At 35.1% G+C, this 13,145-nt stretch overlaps 1 protein-coding gene across 2 annotated transcripts; it reads right to left on the reverse strand.

The window, feature by feature from the left end:
• Window positions 1–4,122: 4,122 nt before the first annotated feature.
• On the reverse strand, window positions 4,123–11,407 carry LOC149892662 (uncharacterized). Of its 2 annotated transcripts, XM_090080037.1 has the most exons (5): window positions 11,335–11,407; window positions 5,264–8,083; window positions 4,965–5,030; window positions 4,649–4,705; window positions 4,123–4,490 (listed from the first exon to the last, which is right to left on the reverse strand). In XM_090080037.1, the coding sequence occupies exons 2-5, from the start codon at window positions 8,052–8,054 to the stop codon at window positions 4,171–4,173; spliced, it is 3,234 nt and encodes a 1,077-aa protein (XP_089936163.1). In that variant the 5' UTR covers window positions 8,055–8,083; window positions 11,335–11,407; the 3' UTR covers window positions 4,123–4,170. The 2 variants fall into 2 exon arrangements, with proteins under 2 accessions (XP_089936163.1, XP_089936164.1); XM_090080038.1 differs by lacking the exon at window positions 11,335–11,407 and having other exon boundaries at window positions 5,264–9,078.
• Between the last annotated feature and the right edge of the window lie 1,738 nt (window positions 11,408–13,145).

Raw genomic sequence — 13,145 nt, forward strand, 5'->3', positions numbered from 1 at the left:
TTGAATAAGGTAGTTTTCGAGAGTTTTTTCAAAGCAAAATTAGCGTAGTGTTCCTCTTTTAAATCTAGATTATCTCAAAAATAGATTTCGAATAGTTTTTCAAAGAAAGGTTAGCGCAGCTTTCCTCTTTTAACATTAGCTTATGTAGCTTGACATCACAGAACACAAAAAGATAAAATAAAATATAAGACAAACGTAAAATGAAAAATAGATGTAGCTAAAGTTAGGCAGCATAAAAAACCAACAACATAATAATCTACTAGGCATGTTTAAATTGAATTAAATAAAATCCTTTGCGCAAAAATAGGTATGTTAGAGAGTAAAAGCGCATAGAAAGCCTCGCTACTTTGCTGTGAAAGAAGTGGATGACTAGATACAACTTTTTAAAATCCTGTGCTATCTCTATCGATTAAGGTAGTTTTCGAAAGATTTTTCAAAGCAAAAATAGCGTAGTCTTTCTCTTTTAAATCTAGATTATGTCTAAGGTAGTTTTTGAACAGCTTTTCAAAGAAAGGTTAGCGTAGCTTTCCTCTTTTAAGTTTAGCTTATGTAGCTTGACATCACAAAACACAAAATTCAAAAAGACAAAATAAAATATAAGATAAACGTAAAATAAAATATAGATGAAGCTAAAGTTAGACTGCATAAAAAAACAACAACGTAATAACCTACTAGAATCTAATAAAACCCTATGCACAAATGTAGGTATGTTAGAGAGTAAAAGTGCATAAAAAGCCTCGCTACTTTGTTTAAGGTAGTTTTTGAATAGTTTTTCAAAGAAAGCTTAGCGTAGTTTTCCTCTTTAAAGTTTGGCTTATGTAGCTTGACATCACAAAACACAAAACACTAAAAGGAAAGGTAATATAAAAGTTAATCGTAAAATAAAATGTAGGTGAAATAAATGTTAGGCTGCATAAAAGAAAAAAAAAATCGTAACATAATAATCTTCTATATATGTTTGGATTGAATTAAATGAATTCCTTTGCGTAAATATAAGCAAACTAGTGAGAAAAAGTGCATAAAGAGCCTCGCTACTTTGCTGCAGAAGTAGTGGATGACTATATGCAATTTTTTAAAATCGTGTGCTATCTCTATCGATTAAGGTAGTTTTCGAAAGTTTTTTCAAAGTAAAAATAGTGTAGTTTTCCTCTTTTAAATCTAGCTTTTGTCTAGGGTAGTTTATGAATAGATTTTCAAAGAAAGGTTAGCGTAGCATTCCACTTTTAAGTTTAGCTTAAGTTGCTTGGCATCACAAAACTCAAAACTCAAAAAGAAAAGATAAAATATATGATAAACCTAAAACATAATATAGATGAAACTAAAGTTAGGCTGCATAAAAAACCAACAACATAATAATCTACTAGGCATGTTTAAATTGAATTAAATAAAATCCTTTGCGCAAATGTAGGTATGTTAGAGAGTAAAAGTGCATGAAAAGCCTCGCTACTTTGTTAAAGGTAGTTTTTGAATAGTTTTTCAAAGCAAGTTTAGCGTAGTTTTCCTCTTTTATGTTTAGACTATGTAGCTTGACATCACAGAACACAAAGCTCAAAAAGGCAAGATAAAATATAAGTTAATCGTAAAATATAGATGTAACAAAGTTTAGACTGCATAAAAAACCAACAACATAATAATCTACTAGGCATGTTTAAGTTGAATTAAATAATGTCCTTTGCGCAAATATAGGAAAGTTAGAGTAAAAATCCATAAAAAGCCTCGATACTTTGCTGAAGAAGAAGATGACTATATGCAACTTTTTAAAATTGTGAGCTATCTATATCGATTTAGGTCCTTTTTGAGTACTTTTTCAAAGAAAAGTTAGCGCAGTTTTCCCCTTTTAAGATTAGATTATGAAGCTTGACATAACAAAACACAAAACTAACAAAGGCAAGATAAAATATAAGGTAAACGCAATATAATGTATAGATGAAACTAAAGTTAGGCTGCATAAAACAAACGGGTAACAATACTCTTCTATGTATGTTTACATTGAGTTAAATAAAATCCTTTGCGCAAATATAGGTATGTTAGAGAATAAAAGTGCATAAAAAGCCTCAGTACTTTGCTGTAGAAGAAGTGGATGAGTAGATACAATTTTTTAAATTTGTGTGCTATCTCTATCGAATAAGTTAGTTTTCGAGAGTTTTTTCAAAGCAAAATTAGCGTAGTGTTCCTCTTTTAAATCTAGATTATCTCAAAAATAGATTTCGAATAGTTTTTCAAAGAAAGGTTAGCGCAGCTTTCCTCTTTTAACATTAGCTTATGTAGCTTGACATCACAGAACACAAAAAGATAAAATAAAATATAAGACAAACGTAAAATGAAAAATAGATGTAGCTAAAGTTAGGCTGCATAAAAAACCAACAACATAATAATCTACTAGGCATGTTTAAATTGAATTAAATAAAATCCTTTGCGCAAAAATAGGTATGTTAGAGAGTAAAAGCGCATAAAAAGCCTCGCTACTTTGTTAAAGGTAGTTTTTGAATATTTTTTCAAAGACAGGTTAGCGTAAATTTCCTCTTTAAAGTTTAGCTTATGTAGCTTGACATCACAAAATATAAAACTCAAAAAGACAAGATAAAATATAAGATAAACGCAAAATAAAATATAGATGAAACTAAAGTTAGGCTGCATACAAAACCAACAACATAATATTCTACTAGTTATGTTTAAATTGAATTAAATAAAATCCTTTACGCAAATATAGGTAAGTTAGAGAGTAAAAGTGCATAAAAAGCTTTACTTTGCTGAAGAAGAAGATGAATAGATGCAACTTTTTAAATTCGTGAGCTATCTCTATCGGTGTAAGGTAGTTTTTGAACAATTTTTCAAAGAAAAGTTAGCCTAGTTTTCTTCTTTTAAGTTTAAATTATGTAGCTTGACATCACAAAATACAAAACTCAAAAAGACAAGATAAAATATAAGATAAACGCAAAATAAAATATAGATGAAACTAAAGTTAGGCTGCATACAAAACCAACAACATAATATTCTACTAGAAAAGTTAGCCTAGTTTCCTTCTTTTAAGTTTAGATTATGTAGCTTGACATCACAAAACACAAAAAGGCAAGATAAAATACAAGGTAAACGTAAAATAAAATAGAAGTCAAACAAAAGTTAGGTTGCATAAATACAAAAACTGCATTGCCAAAAATAGAATTTGTTGTCTAGAAAGACCTTTTAAACTTTGTTTCTTTCGTTTTTTGACTTAGTGAATCGCGATCTGGTTTTTCTTAGGCGCGCTTGTTTCTTAGTTGTTTTTTTTGTAAAGAAACTTTATTCAGACGTTTTTTTTTACGCAACTCCTTTAACATTATTTTTAACAAAGTATTCTTTTATACGTGTTTACATTGAAATAAAACCCTTTGCGTAAATAGAGATAAATTAGAGAGCAAAAGTACATAAAAAGCCTCGCTACTTTGCAGAAGAAGAATTGGATGGCAAGATTCGTGTGCTTTCTCTTTCGTTTAAGGTACTTCTTGAATATTTTTTCAAAGAAAAGTTAGCGTAGTTTTCCCCTTTTAAGTTTAGCTTACGCAGCTTGACATCACAAAACGCAAAAACCAATAAGGCATGATAAAATACAAGATAAACGTAAAATAAAATAGAAGTGAAACAAAAGTTAGACTGCATAAAAACAAAAAAAAAAAAAAAAACATAATATACTTCTATGTATGTTTACATTGATCTAAACAAAATCCTTTGTGTAAAGATATGAAAAAATAGAGAGTAAGAGTTCATAAAAAAGCCTCGCTATTTTGCTGAAGAAGAAATGGATGTCTAGATCTTTTAAAATAAGGAACTTTTTGATTTCTTTTTCCGAAAAATGGTTGGAGCAGTTTTCCTTTTTTAAATTTCACTTATGCAGTTTAACATCACAGGAAATATTATTTTGCTTTTTAACAAACTCTTAAAAACATCAGAAGTAATTCTAAATGCAACTCTATTAAAAGTTTTCACAGAATAACAAAACGACTTCTTTTTTTTTTTTTTAAAGATAAAAAAAAGTTTGAACTATCTTTAAATAAGAAATGTGAGAACAGTTTAACAGAACTTCTTGTTTATTATGTCTTTAGCGAAACAGATAAAAATATTTGCAAAAGCATAGATAAAACAAACTACACAAAAGGCCCATCTTTATTGCCAAACTGAACAAACTTATCTAAACTACATAAATGGTTTCACGATATTGCCATATTGAACAAACTTTTCTAAACTACCCTCTTTTTGAATTTTTAGCTTCATGTTTTTAATTTTGTCTTTAATATGGCTTTGGTAGGAGTACTTTTGCAAGACATGAATGAGCTTGTCACTGCTATGATTTGCCAAGATGCCAAGGTAATCTTTGTACGAGCAACTTGAGCTTACATCTGTAAACACGTCTTGCAAGATGTATGCCAACACCAAAGCTGCACATCGTGGAAAACTTCTGGTGTTGAACCATTCGTTGTGGCCAGGGCAAGCATTCAGCTCTTCAACTATTTCATCTAAAATTTTACAAACTCAAGTCATAACACAAAGTGATTAAATCAAATATTCATTTGGTTCTGAAGTAAGACAAGATTTATTCTGTTTTTTTATTTATTTTTTTTTTGTTGACCTTATTGTTTGCACTGATAGCAATAACTGGTTTTTGAAAGATTACCTAAATGGCATTGGCTAACTTCTGCTTTGTTTTCCTTTGTTCTTGGCTGAGTTGATCCTGAAATAAAATAAAACCATGTTCATTTTTCTAATTCATAAAAACCATCAACAGTTTCTAAGTGTTAGAGATGATAACAAGCTGTGCATGATTTCTAACGGTGATGTTTCTAACTTCATCATTAGAAATCGGGTAGACACAACTTTCTAAAAGTGCACTTAGCAATGATGGCTAGTTTTTGTTAACAGTTAACCATCTGAAATTGTGCAAGAAGAGGTTTGTGTTTATATATCTTTGTATAAATTAGGTTTTACATTACCGATGAGTTCTTGAGTGAAAGATGGCATTTCCAACTTGATTTTTTTTCTTCTTGGATCTTTTACTTCTAAAACATAATCAGTTTTAGTATCATTCACTTGTATAAACATTTAAGCAATCACAGAATTAGTCCTGCAACAAATACATACACACTTCTGTGTTGTTTTTTTGTTTTGTTTTGTTTTTTTTACAGCTCTAACAATAACAATAGGGCAAGGAGTTGATTTGGGCATTTTCATTTTTTGAAAGCGTGTTGAGATTTGCATAAAAATCAAAAATCAAAAATCAAAAAGAATTTACCTCTGGATGTAGAGGCAAGACTTTGGCTAAATAGGCTACCAACAGATTGAACAGCATAAGGTGAGAGCTGCTTTGCAAGAACAGTACCAGCCTGTTGGACAGGAACAGCTGAAACTGGATCAGATGAAAGAAACAAACTGGGTTTGGCCAATGTTTGCTGAAAAGCAACAAGGCTAGGAGTCAGAGGAACAGAAAAGACCTCTTTTGAAGGACAGAAAGCGACTTGCTGAGAAGGAGAAGCAGAAACAGGTTTGGCAACCACTTGCTCATTAAAGTAAACTGGAGAAAGTTTTGCATGGTGTTCAATAAAATCCGGTTCATCAGGAAATAATGTTAATGCAAGAGGAGAACAAGCTGTGCCAACAGGAACAGCTAGAGTCTGATCTACATCCATACAAACAGCTTGTTCGTTAGGAACTAGTTGTGCAAGAGCAGGGGATAGTTCAAGAACTGGACCAGCGATTGTTTGTTCAGATGGAACAGACGAAACAGGAGTTGAGGTAGGTTCACACAAGAAATCTACGGCATGGTCGTTGCTATCCTCTAAAGGAACATTGTTTTCTACAGCTGGAGAAAACGGAACCACTGTGGTACAGCTGAAAGTAGCAGCACATTCTTCAGAGTCAGAACCGGAGTCTAAATCTTCCTCAAAGATGTCCTCAACCTCATGAAAACCGTACTCCTCTGCATTAGTTTGGAGCCAGTCCATCACATCCTTCTCCTTCTTTGGTGGTCTCTCAGACTTTTCAACAGTCAAAGACTCTATGACTCCGAAGGACTGTCCGATGCCCAGGGCAAAGCGCAACTCCTCTGCAGCGTTCCACTGGGACACATAAAAGCTATCCATTGTGTTCCTGCTGTGCTTCATGTAGAGTGTAGCAAACCGCTCGCGATCTTCTTTGCTGTTGTTGGCAAAGTAAGTGGCTATCGAACCGCGAATGCAAGTGGGAGTAAGACGCTTCATGGGAATGTTTACTTGGCTTTTTCTGAAGCAGGACGTCAGGCAAGAGGAGATAGCAGAGGAACCCATCTGGTAAACAGGCACTCTAGTTGCACCGAGTGTCACACATTCGTCTTTGTTGGGTCTCATCGATGGAAAAAGGGGCCTGTAGCAGTCGCTCAACTCCAAAACAGTCTTGGTGTCTGCAGCCATGTAGTGAGAGTCGTTGACAAGAAGGTCTCTGTATCTCAGCAAATAAATATCGATCAACACTTTCAAGTCGTTCGGCACTAGAATGTTTTTGGCTCCGTACTTGTATGCTGTTTTGTAGCGCTCTTGCACAATGCAATATCCACACTCACTCTTCTCAGCAGCCATGTAGTCTCTAATGTTTAAAAGAGCAATGTTAGATTTTCTTAAACTGTTAATTACAGTGACAGAGAGCAGAAGATGGTTTCGTAGAGACACAGCATTGTCTCTAGTCGGTGTAAGAGACGGCTTTCTAATCGATTCCACTAACTGTCTTACGTATGCAGACTTGCCATATTCGTTCAGCAAACTGACATTGATGATGTTGATGCATTTTTTGCTTTTCACAAGGCTCCTCCTCAAAGAACGAAAGGGCCTCAGCACTTTTTGTAACTCCTCCACCTTGCAGCGCAAACGTCGGATGGCCTCATGAGAAAGTCCGAAATAGACATTCCTGGCTTCACTGAAACGAAACAGGAGACAAAGGTAGACAAGGCGGTTGTACAACGTGTGACAAGACATGGCTTTTGTTTGGTCAAGTTCACTCAGCTTGGAATTGAGCTGAATGTTTTTAAAGTGCATGGAAAAGTATCTATCCTCCAAAACGTTGGAATTGGTGAGAGCGTTCGGGTGCAGCGTCAGCGTGCTGTCACAACATGTCAATATTTCAACAACTGCATTTTTGTAGATCTTTGCTTGTGACAAAGTGTTGTTGTTGGCTACCACAAGCCACTTTTCAAAATCTCTGAAGAGCTCATCTGCTGACTGGTAATAAAAGTGAAAAGCATCTTTGTCCAGCTGAAACAAGAGTCTCTTATCTTCTGTCAAGACGGAGGAGTTGGAAACCAAGTGCTTTAAGGAATTAAAATCAGAGTCTAGGACGGATTCGGTGTTCAGCTCTTTGTTTTCTACAGAGGTGCAGTGGTTTGCAGAAGGAGCCTCGGACGAACCAGCAACTGATGAGGGCAAGCTTAAAAGAGGATCAGAGGAAAGAACCGGAGAAGAAAAAGAGGAGGAAGGCCCAGGAGCAGAGGATGCAGAGCCTGATGCAGACGCTTGTTCAGCTACTGGCTTAATACCAAAGAAGGCAGGTCGAATAAATTGAGGGACATAGAGCTTGTCGTTGTCGTATCGCTTTGCCTCTGCAATCTTTTGTTTGATCGTCTTGGAATCGTAGAAATGAGTCTCTTTCAAGTGTATGTCCAGTCGGTCGTAATACTTCCAACATTGCAAACAGGGGTAAGGTTTTGGACAGCCGGACTTGCGTTCGAGACGAGCATGCTGAAACTTCCTGACCATTGCAGAGTAAAAGATGGAAGCTTCATCCAAAGTCCAAGAATGATCTTTTTTAGTCAAGTGTCTTTTAATGCTTGTGGAGGAATGTTTGCACAAAGGCATCGGACAGCTAACAGCGTACCTCTTCTTGGTACCATAGAAAGGTACAACCCTGTTTACGGAGCCACACGCTGCAACTAATGCGGCCCTGACTTTGTTTTTGAGCTTTAAGTCTCTCTGTTCTTGTGACTGCCTTCTTTTCTTTTTTTTCGCTTTAGAGTTCGGAGAAGGGGCAACAACAGTGTTGTTTTCTTGTGAAGAAGACATGTTCAGGTGTTTGTTTGCAACGGTTTATGCTAAAAAAAAGAAGACAGTTAGTGAGAGTGTTTTTCTTCTGCCTGCATCCTGGAATCCTGGAATGTTTACAACTGCAGGGAAGAGCTGTGTTTTTTCGAATCCTCTGCAAAAGAGAAAAAAGAAAGAAAAGAGAGCAACAAGAAGAAACAAAGTTTCCACTAGCAAATGAAAAAGAATGAGAGCAACTAGCATTACATGCATGGTGGCAGCAGTGATTGCTATTATGAGAAGGAGAATGAGAAAAAAAAAAAAAAAAAAGAAACAAATAAATAAAGAGATGGAGTTTGAGAGGATCTCGCAACCATATGACTCAAAGAAAGAAACTGTGTTGAAAAAAGGCAAGAGAGGGCAAATAGAACTTGCTAACAAGGACAAATGACAGACATAACTACAACAGTAACAACTCTCATTGCAAGCATAATAACAACAGCATCAGCATCACTGACTCAGAGAGTGTTGACATAACAAAAAAGAAAACAAAAGTACAAGCCAAGTGGGGGAACATTAACAAACACTCATTGCAACTATAACAACAACAACAACAACAGCAACAGCATCACTGACTCAGAGGGTATTGATAAAAAAAAACAAGCAAAACAAAAACAAACAAAAAAACAAATAAAAAAACAAAACAAGCAAATTGGGTGAACAGTAACAACTCTCATTGCAAGCATAATAACAACAACAGCATCAGCATCAGCATCACTGACTCAGAGAGTGTTGACAAAATAAAATAGACAATAAGCAAGCAAAGTGGGTGAACAGTAACAACTCTCACTGCAAGCATAATAACAACAACAGCATCAGCATCAGCATCACTGACTCAGAGAGTGTTGATAAAATAAAACAGATTATAAACAAACAAAGTGGGTGAACAGTAACAGCTCTCATTGAAAGCATAATAACAACAACAGCATCACTAACTCAGAGGATATATAAAAAAACAAACAAACAAACAAACAAAACAAAAACAAAAAAAAAACAAGCAAAGTGGCTGAACAGTAACAGCTATCATTGCAAGTAAAATAACAACAACAGCATCAGCAACATCATCACTGACTCAGAGAGTGGTGATAAAATAAAACAGATTAAAAAACAAGCAAAGTGGCTAAACAGTAACAACTATAAATACAAGTAAAATGACAAAAGCAGCAACAGCATCACTAACTCGCAGGGTGTTGATAAAAAAAAAAGCAACAAACAAATAAAGCAAGCAAAGTGGGTGAACATTAACACTCATTGCAACTATAATAACACCAACAGCAACAGCATCAGTGACCAAAGGGTGTTGATAAACAAAAACAAAGGCACAAACAAAACAAGCAGAGTGGGTGAACATTAACAACACTTATTGCAAGCATAATAACAACAACAGCATCAGCATCACTGACTCAGAGAGTGTTGATAAAATAAAATAGATTATAAACATGCCAAGTTTGTGAACATTAACAAACACTCATTGCAACTATAACAACGACTACAGCAACAGCATCACTTACTCAGAGAGTGTTGAGAAAAAAAACAACAAAAAAAACAAAAACAAAACAAAACAGAAAACAGAAGTACAAGCCAAGGGGGGGAACATTAACAAACACTCATTGCAACTATAACAACAACAACAGCAACAGCATCACTTACTCAGAGGATATTGATAAAAAAAACAAACAAACAAACAAACAAAACAAGCAAAGTGGCTGAACAGTAACAGCTATCATTGCAAGTAAAATAACAACAACAGCATCAGCAACATCATCACTGACTCAGAGAGTGGTGATAAAATAAAACAGATTAAAAAACAAGCAAAGTGGCTGAACAGTAACAACTATAAATACAAGTAAAATGACAAAAGCAGCAACAGCATCACTAACTCGCAGGGTGTTGATAAAAAAAAAAAGCAACAAACAAACAAAGCAAGCAAAGTGGGTGAACATTAACACTCATTGCAACTATAATAACACCAACAGCAACAGCATCAGTGACTCAAAGGGTGTTGATAAACAAAAACAAAAGCACAAACAAAACAAGCAAAGTGGGTGAACATTAGCAACACTTATTGCAAGCACAATAACAACAACAGCATCAGCATCACTGACTCAGAGAGTGTTGATAAAACAAAATAGATTATAAACAAGCCAAGTTGGTGAACATTAACAAACACTCATTGCAACTGTAATAAGAACAACAGCAACAGCATCACTGACACAAAGGGTGTTGATAAACAAAAACAAAAACACAAGCAAAGTGGGTGAACATTAACAACACTCATTGCAACTATAACAACAACAACAGCAACAGCATCACTGGCTCAAAGGGTGTTGATAAAATAAAGAAATAAAAACAAAACAAGCAAAGTGGGTGAACAGTAACAACTCCCATTGCAAGCATAATAACGACAACAGCAACAGCAACACCATCACTGACTCAGAGAGTGTTGATAAAATAAAATAGATTATAAACAAGCCAAGTTGGTGAACATTAACAAACACTCATTGCAACTATAACAACGACTACAGCAACAGCATCACTTACTCAGAGAGTGTTGAGAAAAAAAAAACAAAAACAAAAAAAAAACAAAACAAAACAGAAAACAAAAGTACAAGCCAAGTGGGGGAACATTAACAAACACTCATTGCAACTGTAACAACAACAACAGCAACAGCATCACTTACTCAGAGAGTGTTTATAAATAAAACAAAAAACAAAAACAAGAAACAAAAATACAAGCCAAGTGGGTGATTACTAACAGCGCTAACAGCAGCAACAACAGTGTCTTTAGAAACAACAAACAAGTACAACAGCAACAACTGCTTTTACAGAGTATAACAATAACAACAACATGGCACTAACAACAACAAAAGGGTTGGAATAAAAACCTGTAGGCAAAAGGAGAGCTGCATTCAGACAAGATCGATTACAAAGAGGCTCTTCTTTAGGACAGAGGAGAAACTGCTTTTGAGGGACAGAGGGACTTTTGTTGTTGTGGTTGTTGTTGTTGTTGTGCAGAAACCAACAAACTTTTATTGAACCGAATATAACCGAATATAACCGAAAGTCTTGTTTGCTTCTGTTTTGTGCCATCAAGAAGGGAAAACAAAACATCACAAAACAAACGAAGCAAACGAAACAAACAAACAAACAAACGAACGAAACAAACAAACAAAAAAAAAAAAATTAAAAAAATTAACAAACAAACAAACAAACAAACAAGCAAACAAACAAAAACAAATAAGAAAAACAGAAAACGCAGTACCGAAACCTCGCCATTTTTTATCCTTCCTCAAGCTTTCTCTGGGCGCCAAAGACCGAGAAAGTTGAGCAAACGTGACGTTGAGGGGGGGGAGGGGGGTACTTAAGGACAGCAGACCGACCAATGGCACGCTTAGGAGAGACCCACGTGAATGCTACATTTTCTTTCTATGTACGCTGAATCCGCTCAAAGTCTGGAATTTCCAGCATTCACGTGTCATCACTCCAGCCACCAGATTGGCCCACACTTTGCACACTTTCAAGACTAGAAACTCACTTGTGCTCAATTTGAGCAAAAAAAAAAAAAAACTAAGTCTCGCATGGCGACAACTTTTCCAAAAGCAAACAAAGGCAAACGAAGGCAAACGAAGAAAAAACAAAAACAAATAAACAAAAACAAAACCGAATAGGGAGAGAGAGAGTGAGTCGACTCATTTCTTTCGACTGCCTTAAACGAGAAGTCTAAAACGTTTAAAAGTTGAAAACTAAGTTTTTTAAATGAACTGCACCGAAAAAACTTTACGACAGTTTAGCTGGTTAAAAACGCAGAGGAAAATATTTTATAAAATTTAAGCGTTCTAAAGATGTCCATTTTTGTTTTTGTTTTTTTTATTTTGGTTTGTTTCTGGCTTGTTTCTTTCTTTAAATTCTAGCGATCGAGCATATTTGAACGGTTTCATCAACCTGTCGGCGCACGTGCTCGAGAGCTAGAACTTTGATTGCTTTTGTTGTTGAGAATTGAGAATGTCCGAGCAGGTTTTTTTATCGATTTCATCGCTTGTGGCGAGGCAAAAATCAAAACGCTTTTTGGACGAAAGAAAAGAGATTAAAAGGAAAAAAGAGAAGAAAAAAAAAACAAAAAAATAGGTTATGTGTTATGAACATTTATTTTCTCACGCGATGACGTCTAGTTTTGTTAGAGTAATTAAAATATGGTATCAAGTTTGTAATTTCTATCTTATTTTTAGTTACGGATAATTGCCAATTATGTCACGTTTAGTATACACAACGCTGTTTTCTTAATAGCAATATGATACAAACAAGTTATAAAAAAAAAAGCGTTCGCTCGATCTTCCTTAGTCAGTTGAACAAAAAGAAATTTTCACAACATATGATTGATTTGGTTGTCCTAGCAAGCTGTTTTAGCAAACGACTAGAGGTTGCAACTGTTGTTCATTGAAAACGAAAAATCTAGCGTCAGCAAGAAATTTTTGAATACATAATGTACACAAAAGTGGCACTTACAAATGAAAATGTAAAAAAAAACTGTTTACCTTGATGCCAGACTCGCAGAGATGTTGTCGCTCGTTGCTATCGACTGCGAACAGCTTTGTTGTTTTTCGAAGTGCCTCTTCATTCTACTTATAGCCGAAGTTTTGGCTTCGAAAAAAAATACGAACGTCGTTAAGCTCAACGAGCTGCTTTAATTGTTGTTCGTGCGAAAACGAAATGCTTAAAACGGATAAAAGTGTTGGCGTAATTACACTTTTCGACCGCGATGCAGTTTGTCAACTCTAGCGTACTTTTTTGGCTCGTGGAGCAAAAGCCTCATGATAATAGCAAAGGCTTAAAATGTCTTAACATGTCAGCAAAGGCTTAATATGCTTAATAAACTGTGGTTAAGCTTTTGCGGTGCAGTTCATTTACAACTTAATTTGCAACTTGCTGGCACAAGCAAACGTTTATGACTTCTCGTTTAAGACAGTTGAGCGAAATCAGTCGACTCACTCATTCTCCCTTTTCTGTTTTGTTTTTGTTTTGTTTTTTTGTTTTTGTTTTTGTTTTTGTTTGTTTTTTTTTTTTCTTTGTTTGTCT

This window comes from Hydra viridissima, unplaced genomic scaffold (assembly GCF_058129835.1).
Source record: "Hydra viridissima isolate aposymbiotic clone 2 unplaced genomic scaffold, HvirCarnegie_v1 scaffold_2, whole genome shotgun sequence".
NCBI classification, from domain to species: Eukaryota; Metazoa; Cnidaria; class Hydrozoa; order Anthoathecata; family Hydridae; genus Hydra; species Hydra viridissima.

Coding starts and splice junctions, on each gene's coding strand:
- LOC149892662 (XM_090080037.1), bottom strand. CDS start 8,054: ATGTCTTCTTCACAAGAAAACAACACTGTTGTTGCCCCTTCTCCGAAC. Junction 4,706..4,964: donor TTTCACTCAAGAACTCATCG/GTAATGTAAAAC, acceptor ATTTTATTTCAG/GATCAACTCAGCCAAGAACA. Junction 4,491..4,648: donor AGTTAGCCAATGCCATTTAG/GTAATCTTTCAA, acceptor GTAAAATTTTAG/ATGAAATAGTTGAAGAGCTG.